Here is a 19,183-nt window from a genome sequence, read left to right as displayed (position 1 = left end):
TTAAGAAGCTTGTTTGCCTTTAGAAGAGTCATAAGTGAGATCTAAACTGAAGGCTTTGGGGGTCAGATGCCACAGAATGGAATTTGTTTCTTTACCTCCCCTTAATGAGCAACTTGGAAGAGCAAAGATTGATTTCCAGCAGAGTATCAATCAACATTTTTCATATGCCATCTTCCCCACCATGTGTATCCATCCTGTGGGCATTTCCTGGGTGTCAGTGAGATGTGAATTTGTACCTAATCTAATGTTTTCATTATGAATTGAACCCTGGCACATAGGAATCTGCCTTTTACTTTCTGTGAAGTGACTGTTCGGGATTTGCATGCCCAGCCTCTAGCCAATCCCCCAAAACAAGACTGGACACATGCCCTAGTCAGTTTGGCTCAGTGGATAGAGTGTCAGCCTGCAGACTGAAGGTCCCGGGTTCAATTCCAGTCAAGGGCACATGCCCAGATTGCGGGCTCAATCCCCCGTAAGTCATTGATGTTTCTATCTCTCCCTCTCCCTTCCTCTCTGAAATGAATAAAATATTTAAAAATAAAAAAGGGGGAAGACTGGACATATATTGGAGGTGCTGTGGGTAGTGCTATGACATTATCCCCCTCCCCCCGTACCCACCATTCTGCGAGAGAAAAGCCAATGTTTGCAAAATGGAAAAGGGCAAAGTATGTCCATTGGAGCTCCAGAAGTAGAGCCAAATGCTTCATTTAGAAAGCCCGGGCCAATCAAGGAGATGCTTTTGCCAACAGTCACCCTCCCAGGGGCACACTTGTGTTTCCAAGCCCAGATGTCATGGGGAGGGAGGGACAGGCTAAAGGAGCAGAGCTGGATGAATCCCACAGTCACTAGGGTGCTGGGGGCTCTGCACACTCCCTCCAGCGCACACCTTCTCCCCAGCTAGGTGTGCATTATTTTTAATGTGGGCAACTGTTTATATACGTGTGAGATTTTAAGTTAATAAATTACCTCCATGGCCATTGTCCCCGTGTGGTTTTGATATTGAATTATCCCTCATCAGATCAGTGGACACAGCTTGTAAGTAAGAGCAGAGCCCCAGGTCACCCGAATATCCTTTCCCTCAGTACTTGCTAAAGCAACGGGAGCTGTGGGCCACTGAGAGAAAGGACATGGTCACCACATCCTAACAGGTGGCCTTGGTCAACTCCAGCTCACGCCCGTCACATGGAGACCCCGCCTTTTCTGTCTCCACTCTTTCAGACAGAAAAATGGTCCCGCCTAGTTGGCTCTAGGTGCTGGGAGAATGTGGGCAAGGGCTTGAGTGCGGAAATGCCCAGCTCTGAGGTCACACCTGTGGCAGCCAGAGACCCATCCTGCCCGTTTCCCAAGCAGCCTGCACCTTCACCTGAACAAGGAGATGGCAGCTGCCCCTCAGAGGCAGAGGTGGCAAGAGTAGAACCATCATGCAACCAGCTCCCAAACTGAAAATGAAATGTTTGCCCCTGATTGTCAGGAGGTCCCCCTGAGCCTAGGAACAAAGCTGGAAATGAGTGGGGTGAGGGTGACACCCTAGTCCTCAGGGGGAGGGAGGGACTGACTCGCAGCCAGAGAAACAGGTTTACAAAGTTACTGGTCATGGTTTCTCAGAGTTGCGGTTCAAGGTAGGCTGCTGAAGCCCCTGGGGTTCCGTTGTTCCACTCGGAAGTGGGACCTTAGCCTCTCAAGCTTCAGCTTCGCAGCGATGCTCCCTGCCTGCCTCCTCCACACACACTGAGAACTGAGTGAGCACCCAGAGAATGCACACCCCTACCCCTACCCTAACCCCACCCCCTCCAGAGCCACAGGGTTCCACGGATGGGCTGGACCACATGGCCCATACAATCCACCACTTTCCTTACACAGATGAAGAAAGTCCCGGGCAATGTGACTTATGAGCTCCCGAGTCCTGTCAGTGGCAGGTCTGGCTGCTGAGCCTGTACCTCCCCATGAAAGCACATCACTGCCTCGGTCTGGTGTGTTCCCAGGTGAATGGTTTTTAGAATCTCAACTTGGACTGAACATGCCACCACCATCTCAGAAGTACAGGCCACTTGGCCAAGGTGAGCACACACTTAGCAAGTCCTCTACTTGGCACCACCACACAGATAATGGCCCGAGGCCCAGGTAGGCCACCTGTTCTGCAGGTATAAACTGGTTCTCTCCCTCATCCTTTCCTTCCCCACCCTTCAGCCCTTTGCCTTCTGAGGTGGGCTGGTCTGGTGCTGGGCTGAGGGGGCTGGAGGAGGGGAAGGTTGCTCCCGGCTCCTTGTCGCTGCCAGTTGGATGTGATGAACTTCGCAGCCCAGTTTTGGGCTTTCTCTTCCCCCCTGCCCCCACCCACTGGAGGTGATTTAAGCCTGTTGGATTTATACAACATTGGGAAACGGTAAACTGTGTAAATTTGCTATGTTTCCAGGGACAGTTATTTATGGAGGGGCATTCTTAACTCAAGTGCAGAAGTGTTAAATCATTATAATAAATTCACGCTATTCAGACTTTCTTACATTGTAATAAATTTTTTCTAAGCATGAATGAGGAGATATTCCTCTAATATACCATTATGTATTTCTTCTCAAAATGACACAGCTTACTATATCAACTTGGAGAATAACAGAAGGAGATTTACTGCGTTGGAGGAAAAATAGTTGAGTAGCAGTGAATCTGAGAAAGGACTTGGGAGCGCTGACCCCAACAGAGCTTTCCTACCCCCGGGAGGAGCAGCAGGTGCACCCACTGCAGCGGGGGGATGGCTGGGGTGCAGCCCTGAAATCTCCCAGCTGAACTTCGGAAGAACCTTCGAGCAGGGAAATGGGGCTAGGGACCCAGCGGCCTCTGTGGGGTCCCGTCCAGGAGGAGGTGTCTGAGTGGGGCTCTATCAGAAATGAAAGCTCTCTCTCCCATGTGAAATCCTTTCTAAAGCTTCCGTCTGGGTGAACAGCTGTCCTCTCTCATCACCTGTCTCAGCTTGCTCGCTGGATGCTCACTTGGACCAGAGGATTCGTAGCTTTCACCAGATTCTCAAAAGAACCTGTAGTTCACAGAGGTCAGAAATCACTGGTATCTGGTAAAACCTGAAGCATTGGACTGTCCACTCTGCACTAGGCAGCCCCCCGACACAGGGCCCGGCTCCTGCAGCTGGAATGGGGCTGCAGTGGAGCTCTCAGGGTCAGGGCACCACCCCGAGGGGGATCACCCAGAATTTCCCCAGAAGATGGGACATTTGAGCTGGGCAAAGGCCTGGAGACGGAGCTCCAGGGAGGGTGCTTAGGACAGACTTGGAGGAGCCGAGGGGCCCAGTGGAAAGAGACCTGCATGGGTTCCGGGACTCGGCAACCGTTTATAGTTTCCCTCGTGCTCCGTCAGAGGCTTAGGTTCAAGTCCTGGCTCTGCTGTGTGACCCTGTGCAGGGCTCTGCACCTGTGCACCCTCGGTGCCTCTGTCTGCAAAACGCAGAGAGCACACGTGGGCACCCCTGCCTTGCCGGGCTCAGTCACATGTAGGGCGATGAAGGGAGGCTCATGCACCTGCTGGGCAAACAGCTGCAAAGCACTTTAAATACATCGGGTGCATTTATCATTAACCTGAAGGCTGGCAAGGGGCAATGGGCCCCTGAGAAGCATGGAGGGCTGGGGAGTTAATGACAGCCAGGCAAAGCTCGGCCTGGCAGCTCCCAGCCATTGCTGCCAATCGCTTCATGTCACCTCCTCAGGCGACGCTCCCAGTGCCCTCCTCGGCCTCCAGCAGGACACCCCATGGCACCTCTGCCCAGTTTCAGAGTGTCATTTACTTCCATTTCTCCCACCAGCCTGGCTGCCTTCCCAGGAGTTGAGAGCCATGGCCTCATCCCCTGGGCCAGGTCCTGGCAGCCTCTGCCTGCACAGCCCGATTCTCCAGGCCCCAGCCTTAGGACTGTCAGGTATAAACAAGGCCAAGAGCTGTTCTGGAGAGGGGACCCTGAGCTGTGGCCCACCTGCCCCATAAGGGTCCTGTGGGTCACTCACCACCCTTCCTTCTCCCCGTCCCCTCCCCAGTCTCCACTCTCCACCTCTAGTATTTTCTAGCCGGCCCCTCTCTCCTCAGGACTGAAGATCTTGTTTGGCTGGGCAGGCTGTTCCTGGGAGGGGAGTGGGGGCAGGCACCCCCGGGAGCCAGGGCCAGGGGCCATCTCACTGAAGGGCTGCAGACAGCCTCCTCACACTGCCCATGGCACCCACTTCTCATGTCCATGCTGGGGGGTTTCTCCTTTCAGGTTCCCAGCGCTTTCCAGGGAGGGGGCAGGGAGCTGGTCTCTGCCTTCCCCCCTCCCCCCAGCCCCATCCAAGTACCAAGCACTGAGAGCTCCCCAGCTGATGCTGCAACTGGCCAATGTTTCACTTTGAAGGCAGACTTACAGTAAAGTTTTGGAAATAACACAAAGGACCTCGAGTACTCTTCACCTACTTATTCTCACACATATATAAACACAGTATTGCTTCTTTTCTGAAATGTTTGAGAGTAAATTGCAGACATAATACTCTTCTTTCCCCTAATAGTTCAACATATGTTTCCTATATTCTCTTACGCAGCCATAGTACAATGATCAGGGAATTAGCATTAATACGCTGCCATTATCTAATATGCAGGCCTTATTTCAATTTTGCAACGTTTCCTTTTGAACTTTCCTTTTGAAGGAAAGGTTTCCTTGCCTCAAATGTCCCTTTAAAATAAATAAATATATATATATATATATATTTTCTTGATTTCAGAGTGGAAGGGAGAGGGAGAAAGAGAGAGAAACATCAATGATGAGAGAGAATCATGGATCGGCTGCCTCCTTCACGCACCCCATTGGGGATCGAGCCTGCAACCCAGGCATGTGCCCTTGACCAGAATCGAACCTGGGACCTTTCAGTCAGCAGGCCCAGGCTCTATCCACCGAGCCAAACTGGCCAGGGCTCAAATGTCCCTTTTTAACAATAGAAAAATAAATTCTAGCCAGGGATCGAATGTATAATCATAAGCTGCTTTTAGTTGACATGCGTCTGTAGGCAAGTACAAACCATTTCTTTTGTAGCATGTTCCCCAATTTAGTTTTGTTTGTTTCCTTCTAATTAAATTCAGACTCTGCATTTTCAGCGAGAACAGTGATGCTGTAAATCATACCGCAAGGCCCAGGGTCATTTCTTTCATCCCAGGTGATGCTAACTTTGATCACCTGGTTAAGTTGACGCCTGCCAGCTTCCTCCCCTGTACAATTACAAACTTTCCTTTGTAATTTACATCATGTGTGTGTGTTTGGGGGGGGGGGGGTACTTTGAGACCATGTCAATATTGTTTCTCATCTAGCCTTTACCCACAGTTACAGCACCCTTGATGATTCTGATGATTCAGCACATTCCACAAAACCCTGTCTCTGCTGGGCCCCACTCCCTCCGACCAGCCCAGTGCTAGGGGTCCAATCAGAGAAGCAGCCAGATCACTTCCTGTCCGCAGGGCCTCCAGCTGGGGAGGGAGCTACAGCCTCAGAGCGCGGGACAGTGGGAATGCGCTCAGTTTGAGCTTCAGGTCAGGGAGAGTTTGAGTGGTCAGAAACCTGGAATAGCATGAGAATCTGTGTCCATTACCCATCTTTGAGGGCCCCAATCAGACCCTGTCCCAAATGCTTGTCATCCAAGGAACCCGCAAGGTACTAAGGGGACCAGAACCACTGGGCTGCCTTTGGATCCCTGGTCAGAGCTGGGCTTGGGGGGCTGGGGGCAGAGGAGCCCTGCTAAGGGTGTGCCAGGCCTGGGGCGCTTCCAAAGGGGCTCGTGAGAAGCATTCGTCCCCCCCACCCCGCCCCCCTCCTCCTACCGTGGCCACACCGCTATTTATGCATGCAGCAAACATTACCGAGCACCTACTATGTGCTAGGCATTGAGTTGAGCAGATGCTCCCCAGTCCCTGATTAAGTGGGTTTGCCTGGAATCCAAAGGCCTCTTCAGGCCCTGGCACTCGGGCCAGGCAGCAGGTGGCTCTGCCCAGGACTGAAGGCAGAATCAAGAGAACTGCTGAGCCCTCTAATCCAGGTGACTTCGAGGGCGTGTCCCTCCTCTGCCTTCTCTCTTCCCCTCGCCTCCCCAGCACTTAGCGGAGAGCTCCAGGCACCTGGGAGCTGGGCCCAACCTTTGAGACCCAGGATATGGCTCATTATGCAAAGAAGGAGGCAGAGGTCTGCACCTCCCCAGCACAGCCCCGCTCCACTCTGTCCTGTGGTCCCACTGTGTGTCTCTGAGGCTTAAAAAGAGAGTCCAGGAAGAGCTTCGAGTGAAGAGGCATTTCCCATGTAACGCAGTGAGTAGGAGCATGGGAGCTGCTCCGAGGGACCTGTGGTTTTCAGCACGCCTGTTTGTAAAGTGGGGCCCCTGTGGTTGGGGAGCTTAACTGAGATGGCGTGCCTGGCAGTCAGTAAGTGGATTGTTTTTAAATAAGGCCCCGCGAGCTCCTCAGTATATTCTCACCTACCTAAGGCATCCTGCGGTTCTTCAGAAGGCCTGGGGTCCTTTCTTCCTCCATGCCCCCTCCCTTGGGATCCATGTAGCCCTCACACCCTTTAATACTCGGCCCAGGTGTCTCCTCCTCCCTCCCCAGTCTGGGCTACTTGCCTCCCTCTCCGGGCTTTCCTGGGCCCCGGCCAGTTCTATCACGTGAGCCTGCAGTGGTCTTTTGCTTTGATGTCAGCGAACTTCTTTTTTTTATTGAATATATTGGGGTGACAGTGACATTGATTGATAAAATTATGTAGGTTTCAGGTGTACAATTCCGTAATAGGGGTACTTCAGATGGGGAATGAGCACAGCTGACTTTTAATCTGGGCTTTAATACTTCCTTGCAATGTGATTGTGGGCAAGTTACTTACCATCCCAAGTCTCTGATTGTTCTTCTATAAAGTAATGCTCCTGCAGGATTACTTCTGGGACTAGAGATAATACCCATAATGCACTGGCTCGTGCACTGTCCTCATCACTCCAGCCCAGGCCTTTGCACAGGACTCTTGGTCCGTGCACTCTACATTCTGGTTGATCAGGTTAGGGAGCACCTACACCCTCTATCCCAAGGTAATTTTCATTAAAAAGCAGAACTAAGTGAGGCCCAAGTCTAACCCAAAGAAAAAGCCCCAACAGTGGGATGTGGGATCCAAGGCCCTGAGCAGGACTGGAGGGCAGGGGGCAGATGTGTTGGGTCAGCCCAGCGCCCTCGTATGCCCATGGAGCCCATGCCCTGCTGGTCATGCAGGGTGAAAATGAACCTCAGCTGCCTTGCTCTGAAGTCCTTCTTTGAAGTCCTTCTTTGGACCCCAAAGGAAGAGTGGAAGGGACACAAGGTTGGCAGCACCTGTGCCCACTGGATTCCTGCCCCGTTAGCTGGGCCCCAGGAGCAGGCAGGGAGAGAGGGGCGATGGCAAAGATGATTCCAGAAGACTCTGGGACAGAGGAACCGCCACACCTCACTTGGAGGAGGACAGGACCTTCAGAAATGATTAAAATTGCCCCTTGATTTGAGTGATGGAGAACCAGTTGGCACGGATCTTAAGAATTAGCTTACGGTTTTCTCCAGAGTTTAGTGTGCTGGGGAAAAGAGCTGACACAGCTCAGGGGGTTCTTGAACTTCCAGTAGCTGCATAAAATGTTAATAAGTATTACATTTTTTCCATTGAATTCCCCCTCCTCACTAATAAGAGCTGTGTGGGTCTTTGGGTTGTGTCTCTCTCCTTCCATGCTCCCTCTGTCCCCACGGCCAGCAGGGAGAACCGTGGACTCATTAGCAGCACATTTGTAACTTCTCACTCACCTTTAGGTAGTTCAGTTCCAACCCAGAAAATCAAGGAAAGAAGGGAAGAAAAGGACTAGTGCCTAAGTCAATATAGCTGGTGCCATTTCTTAAAGGTAAAATTGGAACTGTTAAGAAAAACTGTTGAGATGGAGGAGGGAAGGGACATGGAGACTGAGAGGATTGGCGGAGAGCAGCTGTGGGAGAGTTTATAACCACGGGAGACAAGATGCAGACAGACCTGGCCTTGAACCTGACCTGGGTCATCTCAGCAAGAACTTAACCTCTCTGAGCTGTTGCCTCGCCAGAAAAACAAGATGACACCTACCTCAGAGAATTAGATTATCATCAGGCCGCTCTTAGCAGTGTCTAGCCCAGAGCATGCACCCCCTAAATGACAGCTACACCCATGCCTCAAAGAGGAGAGCCCCCCTGAGGGGAGTGTGACTGGAGGGTGATTCCTCTACTCATCCAGTGGGGTCCTGGCAGCCCCAGGCCTGGGCTTAGCTCTGGGACTCCCTGGGGAAGTGGTGGGAGCCGGGCACGTCACTGCCTGGTGCTGGGTCTCCCTGTTGAAAGAGGTTGATAGCAGAGTTCCTTACACCCGTCTCCGCATCTGCACACTGAAGCCCAGAGTCAACAACGACTGGATCACACCCGGAGTGGGTGGCTGGGTTTGGGGCTGGGAGAGGAGTGTTCATGGTACACTTTATCATAGGTTTTGAATTTTGAAATATATGAATATGTTACCTATTTGAAACATAGATAACATTTTTAAAATGCAAAGACCAAATCAATATGCAGCCCGAGGCCATATGAACCAGGAGGAGGATGGCTGCAGACAGTGGTGTTGGGAATACTCCTGGGAAGAAGAAGGGGTGAAGTGAGAGGAGGAGGCACAGGGGCATCAGCTCACTGGGGTCCCTGGAAAAGAGCGTGAGCGGTGAGAGACGGGTGTGCAGCTCCGCATGACAGGCATTCTCTGGGCATCACAGGCTGACTGGACTGAGGAGAAAACGACTTAAAGTGGTCTGGTGTCAAGTTCGAGCTTGCTCCAGTTGGAACATGAATTGTCAATGGAATGGAACTAAGGAAGGAGGAGGGATCAGGGGTTGAACTATTCACTCAGAGTGTCTGTGCTATATAGGAATTTATAGCTCGGAATCCTTGGGGTGGGATGTGGCTGTGTGTGGCTGCATCTTATTTATTCCTCACAACTCTTGGGGGCATACGTGTACGTATTATTATCCCCGTTGTAGAGATAAGGAAATTGAGGCTCAGAGAGGTTAAGTGACTTTTCCAAAGTAACACTGAAGGTATTTGAGAGCCCTAGGATTTGCATCCCAGTTTGACGTCAAAGCCCATGCCCTTTTCACTCTGATGTGCTAGTCTCCACCCTCCTCCTGGTCTGGGCAAATCCTGGTTAGACCTTCATGGAGGGTGCAAGAGGTTCGCTGAAGAGATGAGGAGTTAGGCTGGCATGAGGGAATTGAAGCTGGGGAGACAGGGATGGGACTGGGGTGCTAGTGCTGGCTGTCCAGTCTCCCTGCGCTGCCCCCCGCCCCCACCAAACCACCACCAGGAGCCAGGCCTCGGAGCATCTGGTGGTGTTGAAGACCAGAGACTGTGTGGGGCAGAGGGCAGGTAAGCAGAGGGAGGGCAGTAGAGACAGGCAGGTAGGCACTTATCCAAGTCTTATTATTGCTTACAAAGCACTTGCTGAAGACCCACTTCCAAAACCTGCCTCAGGTATCTGGTTAGTTCTTTCCTTCCTTAACCCTCAGGCAGCATGAGTCAACAGGGACTGGGATCTGAGTGCCAGGGGCATGGTCTGCCGAAGGTGGGGCATCAGTGGGGGCTCAGAGTGTTTATTTGGGGCAGATTCCATTTTGGGAGATGGAATGGCATCCGCAAGTCTGATACTGTCACCTTAGGCGGGGTGGGGCCCCTGAGCTCACTGCCCAGATGTCCCTATCTGCCTCACAGGGTGCGGGGGTAATTCCCCCACTGGCCCTGCACTCCATGCCAGGGGGAGCTTCAGGTTTGCCCACGAGGGCTTGGGTCACTCTTGTAGGTGGGGAAGCCCTGGGACATGCGTCTCGCTCTGTTGGTGCTGTGTGTGCAGCAGGTGAGATCTAGCTCAGAACAGGAAAAGAGAGGGGAGCTATTCACTGAAAGGTCTCAGTACACACTTTTCGGGTGAGCATCACACAGAAAGGAGAGAAGGGAGAGAACGTGCGAGAGAAGATAAGAGTACAAAGCGGGTAGATGAAAAGCAGAAAGGCCTTTGAAAGTGCCACCTGGAACAGGCTGGAGGGAGGCCTGGGGCTGCCCTTGGGTAAGGCTGGGGGAGGCCACAGCTCCCCCCACGCTGTGCAGGGGGCACAGCGGCCCAACAAGCCGGAGCTAGACCTTGGGCACTGTGCAGCCTGGGAAGCATGAGGGAACTGAAGTACCTCCTCCGGAAATGGCCCCACGGCTGGGATTGCTTCCGAAGGACTTGGTGGGTCATGGCAGTGCCTTATGCAAGTATCTCCTTTTCATTAAGTTTGAGATGAAAGGTTTAGAATAATGGCAGAGGAAGGTAAGCCATAGAGCGTGAGCAGAAATTAATGAGGACTGTGTCTTGGGTTTTCTTAACACTGCAAACCAGGGGTTCTTAACCAGGGGTGATGGATGAGCTGCAGGGTCCCCGATCGCTCCGTGATCGTGTGCAAACTGACTTGATAGTTTTCCAGGAATCTCGAATCCCCCCGAGGTTAATGAGTTGTATTCTCCCTCACATGCACTGGGCATACATTAGTTACTTGGTGTGTGGTTTTTATACAGAGGGTTTCTTTTCTGGAACTGACACAGTCACATCGCGGCCCTGTGTTTTCATCCTCCTCTCGGTCAACCGTGCCTGGAACGGAGAACTCGGCTGACCTGCTTCGCAGCCCAGGCCCCTTGGGCCGAGGCACAGCTGGCCAGACTCTGAGAAGCACAGACTGAAAAAGAGCCTTGTTTTTTTTTGTTTTGTTTTTTGTTTTTTTTAAACTGTGCTTTATTTAGGGCTAAGCTGGAGAAAGCGTCATCCAATAGTTACAGAAGGTTACAAGGAGTTTTAGGGAGTTGAGTGTGAAAAGAGCAGTTGTACTGAACTGCAGCGGTTTTGTTTTGTTTTGTTTACAACATCTGGACATCCTAAAAGGAGGAGCCAAGAGAAAGAAAAAGAAAAGTTTAAAAATAATAAATAACCAACAAAATAGAAAGAAAGGAAAGGCAGGAGGTCCGAGAGGAACCAGCTAAAACAAAACAGGAAAAACATGGTAGGTCCACACGCCCCCTGGCCTCACGCTGACCTGACGTCAGTGAGGAGGGTAACAGGGCAAATACCAAAGCAAGTCTTCCCAATGGCGCAAATAAATTATAATAAATATGTTATACTTTAAAATATACGCGTTCTTAAATAAATCAGCGCTTTTCTGATTCTGAGTTTTTTTTAAGCAATGTCTTTTTTAACTGCTCTAAAGTCATTTACCAAAGATAAATATCGTGCTTTCATTAAATAGTTTTCCTTGTTTTTTTCTCTATCATTACAATTAAAAGTCCTACAAAATATGCAAATTTATTTACAGAAAAACAGAGCCGGCATCATTTAAACATCCCTGTTTTTCAAAATTCCTTGTAAACAGTTTCAGAAATTCTTCAAAGATTGTTTTTTTCTCTCTCTTGTTTAAGGTTTTGTGTGTGTGTGTGTGTGTGTGTGTGTGTGTTGTTTAGTTGTTTTAAGATGAAAGTTCCCAGGTCCCCTTGCCCGGAAAGTCTCTGGAGCAAGCATGGAAGGCGAGTGAAGCGAAGGTCCAGGGCTTTCGGAGAGCGGCGAGCGCACAGCTCCGGCGAAGCGAGGTGAGGGCGGCTGGGCCTTCCTGCCCTGGCGCGGCCTCCAGGCGGTGGGCAGCCAGGAGCCCGTAGGTCTGGGCCATCGGCCTGGCCCTCAGGGTCAATGGTGTCGTCATCGGACAGCACTCACTCGCGGGGAGAAGGGATTGATGCTCAGTCTAAACTCTACAAAAGTACAGTCCTACAACATCTGGGATTTTAGCAGTAATGCTAACTTCTATAAGTTTTTTTTTCCTTTTTTATTATTTTTTTTATTTTTTGCTTTCCTCTAATTTTTCTTCTATTATATAGGTATTTTAAACTTCTCCTTTTTAAAATTCTGTACAACTATTATGTTTGTAAGAGGGGGAAGAGTTAGAAGCATTTACAGACTTTTCACAACAATTCTCTTGCCTTGTGAGTCCCTTTTTTCCCCTCGTTTTCTCACACTTTACAGTTAAGGAGCTTTAATATTTTTGTTGCTTTCCCCAAATATCCACCAATTTGTTCCTCTTAACAGCTCCATCCAGACATATAATACAGAAAACCATAGGAAAGTGTCTAAGACTTGAATGAGGGTAATCAAAGCGCCTCTCGAAGTATCAAAGAACTATTATCTTGCTGTTTTAAAAGCATTTAAGCATTATTTTTCCTTTTTTTGTGTTTTTGTGTTTTTTGTGTTTTTTTTTTTTTACTTTTTTCTTACATTTTTCATAGAATCGCTCTAAGCTGTTTCGAGAACAGCCAGGAGGCAGGAAGGAGGTGCTCCTCCGTTCCCCCTGTGTTTGACATAGAGCTACACGTCTGCAATAAAAAGTTTGGTCCTTTGGTCCCTAAATAGCTAAAGGAATGACAGATAGAGATGCTCCGGCGGCCTCCCAGCCGCCCCTGGGGACCAGGCCCCGCACACCGCTCGCCCCAGCCTGCCGCAGGCGCCCACGGGCTGGAAAGCCCCGGGGATCGGTAAGCAGCGCAGCGTCTCTTTCCAGTTCCCAGCCCTTCAGCCTCCCCATCTGGTCTCAAGTTATTTTGTTTTAAAAGTTGCCTTTTTTGTATGTTTTTTTTCTCAATTTTTCTTCATCTTCTTCTTCTTTATGTCATAATGTATTTTCCCCAAACACGTGCCCTCTGAACTCCATAGACGCTATACTTCCCTTGAAGAAATGTTACAGTCACAGAGTGTCTGGAGTCCTCAGCTTGCTTGGTATTGGCTGATATGTCAAAGGTGTCATCCAACAGTTCTCATTTATAAATAGAGAGAGAGAGAGGTTTGTTTTTTAATGTAGCCCGTTCAGCATCCTGCCCTAAAATGAAGAAAATCAGGGCTGATTAAGCAAAGAGAGGAAACACAAAATGCATCCAAACACCAAAAGGAGCCTGCCTGGGGCGGGGGGAGAGGGGGGTTCTGGGGGTGGCAGGAGGGAGGGAAGGACCAGGATGAGAATTAGTCATGATCATGATACATAAAGAAGAAATTGACTCTTCTCTTCAGAGCAAGAAACCACTGAGAGGTCTAGTCGTGAAGGTTGTGGGAAGGGGTCTTGATTCAGGTTCCTTCAGAGTTCTAGATTGGGGGAGGGCTCAGTCTAAGGGATGAATTTGGGACTGTGGGATATGAATTCATAATTAAACTGATCTCTGAGGGATCGATCCCAGATACAATATGTATACAGAAGCCTAGCAAACAAGATAGCACAATCTAGCAGCCCAGCCCCACTCCTCCCCGACTTGAGGAAAAGGCAGAAAGATCCATGACATGAATTTTGCTGAATCCTTGCCCACTTTCCACCAACCACTCCTTTCCCAAGGTCAGTAACTATTTGCGAGGCTACGTGTATATATATATGTATATCTGGATATATGTGTAGAATATATTCACCTGCACATATGTGGATATACATGAATATGTGTGTATGTATATGCATAGATACACACATATACACACACTTAATGTTTTTCTCATACATGCCAGGGAATTTAGAGGAAATTCAGATCTTCAAGGGGTGGATGGGAGAACCTAAAAGAAGTTAGAACGGATTTAATCATCAAACATAACTCAGTTCTTGATTTCGTTTTGAATGGTGGCTTTTTGGCGTTTTGTTTTGCTTTTAAGAAAAAAATCATGATCTGACTAGAATCAGAAGGAGAATGCTTAATCACTGTGAATTAACAAATGAGACTCATCTCCATTCTAGCAAGCAGCTTCCACTTATACATGGGGGTGACTGGTTACACCAAGAGAGTTAGGACTGCAAAGCCCCCGGTGGAGGGGCCCACGTCATGCGTATATCAATCCATGCTGGCAGGTTTTCACACTGTTGATTCAACAAACAGCAAACCGTACACAGCAGTCTAAACAATTACAACACCAAATAAAATAATAATAAAATTAAAAAACACTTGTCAAGGACCCTTTTTCAGTTGTAAACAAAAAGATGCATTTTGCTTTTTCAAAACCAACCAAAAAGCCCTCCCGACACCCCGGGCCCCCGGGTCCCCTGCCCACATTTAATTTAGCAGAAGTGGCTAAAATACAAACCTTACAATTGTTAACAGGCTCTCTCTCAGAGGCCTCTGGCTTTGTACTCTAGTTTTTTGGTTTAGAATTTTTTTTTTTTTATCATTCTGTTACTATAGAGATTTTTTTTTTTTTTTTGGTTTTCCTTTTGAAGTGAGATTTAAAATGGCCTAACTGGAAAAAGACCAGACCCAGGGAAAGTGTCAATTGAAAAAGGCCCCCAAATTTCTAGAAAAAAATAAAATCACAATATTTTCAAGTGCAAGTAAATCAACCACGCATATTTTTAAGATGTTTTCCTTATTTTTTTTTAAGAAAAAGATAATGGTTTGCACAGTTAAATGATCCCATGTTCGATAATTCAGGAATTCATCTTTATTTTTACTAATTTTTTTGTGCTTTTGTTTTGTTTTTTTCTCTATGTGACATCTAGAGAAGCATAAAAAACGCTGAACAAGAAAAACCAAACAACAGAAAGTAAAACCACTGCAAGCACCAAGAACGAAACAAAAATGAGCACAGCAAAAAAGATCGTGGCAGCACAAAAGTCAAGAGAATGCACGTGTGATCATGACTGGCCAATCATCAACTGATACAACATCCAAGAAAAACGCTCCAATCACAGCACCTCCACGAAACTTGACGGCAATTGTCATGCAACCGATTCTTAGCCTTGTTACATGACGCCATCATGTCACACTGTGAACTTTGAGTTGATTTGAACTTACGGATGGGGGACTGTTTTCTCCACTCTCATGTGATTACGTGAACTTTATTCCTAGCTCAGCGCGAGACTGTGGTGGATTTGACTGGCTCTGGTTGGGTTGTTGGAATTTGATTGAATGACAAAAGAAGAAAAGATTTATATATATATATTTATATATGGAGAGAGAGAGAGAGGACAAGAGTGTGGGTAAGGGGGAAGGAAGAAGTGGGGCAGGGCGGGTGGGGGAGGGGGAGTGTGGGAGGGCAGGGAGAGTTGGGTGGAGGGTGAAGGAGGGCGAGGAAGAAGTTAAAACAAAATTAAAAGGAAAAATATTTATACAGCACCAGACCACAGCGTCAATCTAACAGCTCAGATGAGAGAACAGCAGTCAAATCATAAGAGAACTGAAAAGAACTCAAAGGATGGAGGAAGCGGCAGACGGACGACATGGGCACATCAACACACACACATCCACGCACGGTTGTTTATGCAGACACATGGTACACTGTGAACAGCAGCAGGACCTCACACGGGGCCACTGAGGGCATCCATCATGCGTTGGGAAGGGGGGTGGGGGCGGGGGCAGTTTGGCGAGGGGGCCAGAAAAAAATAAAACAGCCCCTTAAAACCACCTTGGCTGGCAAGCAGCTCGGCAGCACGTCTCTGCTTTCTATCACCCTTGATTCTTTCTCTCTCCCCCAGGTGCCGGGCTCTCCTCACCTCCCCAGCCTCCTGTGGCTTCAGCCTGTGGACCAGCAGGGGGAGCCTGTCAGGTGACCTGATGGCCAGGTAGGTCAGAGGCTGGCTAAGGTGGCTGTTGGACCCACGAGGTCCATCCGTGAGATACTTTGCTGCCACAGTACAGTCCACACTGGCAGCAACTCGGCCCTCCTACCCTTTGGGTCCCACCTGGGCCACCGTCCCCAGGGAAGAGAGCCTCCACTACAAGCGAACCCACTGCATGATGTTATAATCCTGTCCCCTTCCGCTCTGCCTCAACCCTCTTTCCTCAGAACAGGAATACCCTGAGTTTTTAGTTTAGAGGAAATCACATCAACGTTCCTAGAAATCTATACACATGCCCTGGCACTAAACATGTCCCGATCACCTCCCACCCTGAGCTTTGCTCCCTCGGAGGCCCATGTGGCCAAAGGGAGGCTGCTCTGGGCACAGGGAGCCTTTAGGAGGATCTGCAGGATCTGCAGCTGCAGCAGGATAAGGCGGAAGACTGCAGGGCAGGTGATACAAGGACAGTCCCCCAGAAAGGGAGTGCTGTGGCCCCAGATCTCTCTCTGCTGCTGTCACTTTCGCTCTGCTGACCTCCCCTAACCCCCCTCCTCCTTCTCCATCCCTTTACAACCTCAGCCCTCCCTGTACAGCCTTGTTGGCTGACCATCGCACAGCCCTGGCCTGCCTTCTTTACGGGCAGAGCCCTAGGTGGCTGAGGCTGGATTCCCTTCTCTTCACTTTGAGTTGTTTCCTCACCATTTCACGGTCCTTTGCCCCCACCCAGGGATGCTGGCCCAGGGTGGGGTCCCCAGTTCTATCCCCTTGTCATGGTTACCCTTAACCTTGCTCCCCAGCCCTCTCCCCTTTGGTACTCAAGCATCAGGTTTATCTGCAGGGTTCCCCACCCACCAGGCTTCTACACGCAGCTCAGCTGACTTCTACTTTCAGCTTTGTTTTCCTTCAAGGGAAGGCGGAAGAGCAGCTTGGGATCGTGAAATGTCAGTGTGGACAAGCTGCAAAGCAGCTGAGAGGTGACTATTTTAAGCCCAAACCCAGCTCCAGCTCTGCCTTCACAGAACAACTCCCAGCCCCTCTTCCTCCCAAGCCCCTGCCCAGCCTGCCTGGCCAACCTGGATTCTTGCTCACATAGACCAGGGCCCATTGCATAACCTCCAAGTCTGGACATGCCACCCTCCCCTGCAATACCACCCCCTTCCGGAAGACAGCCCTTAGACCCACCCAGGATATCTAATTGGCAGGTCCCTTTGGGTGGGAGGAGAGGCCTCAGAATGGAGGAGGGCAGTGCCATCAGGTGTGGGCTATGCAAGAACAACTAAGGGGTCCCCTGGACACCTCTCTGTCCCCCTACCCCCTGGTCCTGAGCACTGAAAGGTACCCACTCCTCGGACTCTGCTCTGCTCCTGCCCCCAGCTTTCCTCCATCTGCCCTTCAGTGGCTGGCGCTGTCCTAGGTGCTGGGGATCCAAACCTGCCTGTCACACAGCCCCTCCTCCTTCAAGCTCAATCCGGGGAACTTTCTCATACACTCACATCTCACACACGCTTGGCCCCGACACACAGACACACACTCATTCAATCCCTAAGGGGCCAACTGCTCTCTTCACGAGGGAACAGCGTGTCTGCCTGCTGGGGGACTTCCCGGGTGCCCTCCTGAAGAGCCTCTGAGAGCGCAGCCCTGTGGCTGCACAGGGTCACTGGCCAGCATGGGGGAGCTTGAATCAGGCCAGGGAGGCTCCAGCTCTTGACTGGGGTGAGGAAATGATGGCCAGGCCACAGCCATTCGGACGCTGGCCCTAAGCACAGCGGGGCTCTAGCCAGGGAAGGCCAGCCCCATGCAAGCCAGACCCAAAGCACCCGTGTCCCAACACTCAGAGCAGACCCTGTGCAGGAGCCCAGGATGCAGGAGGGACAGGACTCCCACTGGAGTCAGGCATGATGCTCAGTGTCCTCCAACCCAGAACCACCTCAGCGTGGGGCCCAGCTCCTGTTGTGAACTTACTGGGACAGGGACTTGAGGTTCTGGCTGTAGACCTGGCCTTGCCCACAATTTTGCCCATTCTTCCTGTCTCTGTTTTCTTCCTCTTAGATTCCTGGAGACTCCCCTTCAGAACCTGCCTCCCTTTCTTGGAGTCTCCACTTGAATGTCACTCTCTCTGGTAGACGGCCTATCCTAGCTACCTGATTTAACCGTGGCCAACAATTCTGACGCACTATGGAATTTACTCTGATCATACGTTATTGTTTATTGTCTCTCTCCCCTGCTTAGGACAAGGACTCCTGCCAGTCTCACTGGGGTCACAGCACTGCCGAAGGGATGGGGGGAAGCGGGCTGCGCAGTCTCTCTCTGGCCTGAGAATGTGCGGACCCTGCAGGACATGGGCAAGCAGGCTGAAGGGGGACTCTGGATGTCCTGGCATAGCGCCTCCCTCCCCACTTTCCCAGGCAGCCGGTGGCCCATTAGAGGAGTGGCCCATGTGTCTCCAGCTCAAGGCAGGACCCAGACTGAGCAGAAAGGGTGACGACTGCCCACCCATCCTGGCCTCGTACGACTGCCCACCCATCCTGGCCTCGTACAGCAGGCAGGAAAATGGCCCGGGGTACAGCATCACTATCCTCCGCTTCTGTCCTCTCCGGTTTGGTAAAGTTCCCTTTGAAAAGTCCTGTTCCTCTTCTCCAGGCTGAGCTATGGGGAATTGGAGGGGGGAGGGAATCAAGTGTCCAGGCAGGAGAGCTGGGGGAGGGGGAGCCAGGGAGGCCCCACAGAGGGCTACAGCTCCCCACAGGACCTACTCTGCGCCCCAAACGCTCCCAGGGCTGAGCTTGCCATGTGGCAAACAGGGGCGCAGGCCCAGGGCCCTCCCACTTCTCAGAACGGTCCCCTCACTCTGCTCCGTTGGCTCTGCGTCAGGGGGATGGCCATGACTATTTCTCGGGGTGACCACTGCTCTGCGCCTGGCCCCTAGGAGCCGGGCAAGGAGGAGGTCCAGACGGGCGCAGCGGGTCCAGGCCACGGAGGTCGGGGAGGCGGCGGGTCCGTCCGGTGTTCCCTCCCGAACCCCCCGACCCCGCGCCCCGGCGGTCCCGGGTTACCTGTGCGAGTCCTGGTCTCCCCCGGGGGACGCTCCCGCCGGCGCTCAGTACGGGCGATTGGCGTCTTTGGGCCGCTTCAGCTGCACCTTGAGCCTCTTCATGCCGATCTGGAAGCCGTTCATGGCCTGGATGGCGGTCTGCGCGCTGGCCGGGTTGTCGAAACTCACGAAGCCTGGCGAGACACGAGGGACGAGGGCCTGGGTTTCCACTGGGCCGCCCGGCCGGAGGGGTCGGTGGGGAGAAGTCCGGGCGAGGGCGGCGCGGGGCGGGGCGGGCCGACGGCGGCCCCTCCCTGCGCTCCCGCCCCGCGATAGTCTCGTACTACACTCACCGGCATGGGAACCCCGAGGAGGAAGAGTGGCTCACAGCTGAACGAATGGCAGTAAGTCCTTGATTTTCCTCTCATGAATCTACCCACGGCAAAAGATAGAATAGCTCTACTCAAAGTCAGTGTTTGCATTTCAGAGAAAACCA

The 19,183-nt window shown here is 51.0% G+C and overlaps 1 protein-coding gene across 1 annotated transcript in view; it reads right to left on the bottom strand.

Moving 5' to 3' along the window:
- Positions 1 to 10,816: 10,816 nt before the first annotated feature.
- Positions 10,817 to 19,183, bottom strand: part of CELF4 (CUGBP Elav-like family member 4) — a 271,691-nt gene continuing 263,324 nt past the window's right edge. The window contains exons 13-14 of the mRNA XM_023750872.1: positions 18,710 to 18,881; positions 10,817 to 10,968 (exon numbers count right to left, since the gene is read on the bottom strand). Coding sequence (XP_023606640.1) covers positions 18,754 to 18,881 — 128 coding nt within the window. The 3' untranslated portion in view covers positions 10,817 to 10,968; positions 18,710 to 18,753. The remainder of the gene's footprint in view (positions 10,969 to 18,709; positions 18,882 to 19,183) is intronic.

The sequence above is a fragment of the Myotis lucifugus genome, unplaced genomic scaffold (assembly GCF_000147115.1).
Source record: "Myotis lucifugus unplaced genomic scaffold, Myoluc2.0 scaffold_16, whole genome shotgun sequence".
Classification (NCBI taxonomy): domain Eukaryota; kingdom Metazoa; phylum Chordata; class Mammalia; order Chiroptera; family Vespertilionidae; genus Myotis; species Myotis lucifugus.
This window is presented reverse-complemented; position numbering and strand designations above follow the sequence as displayed.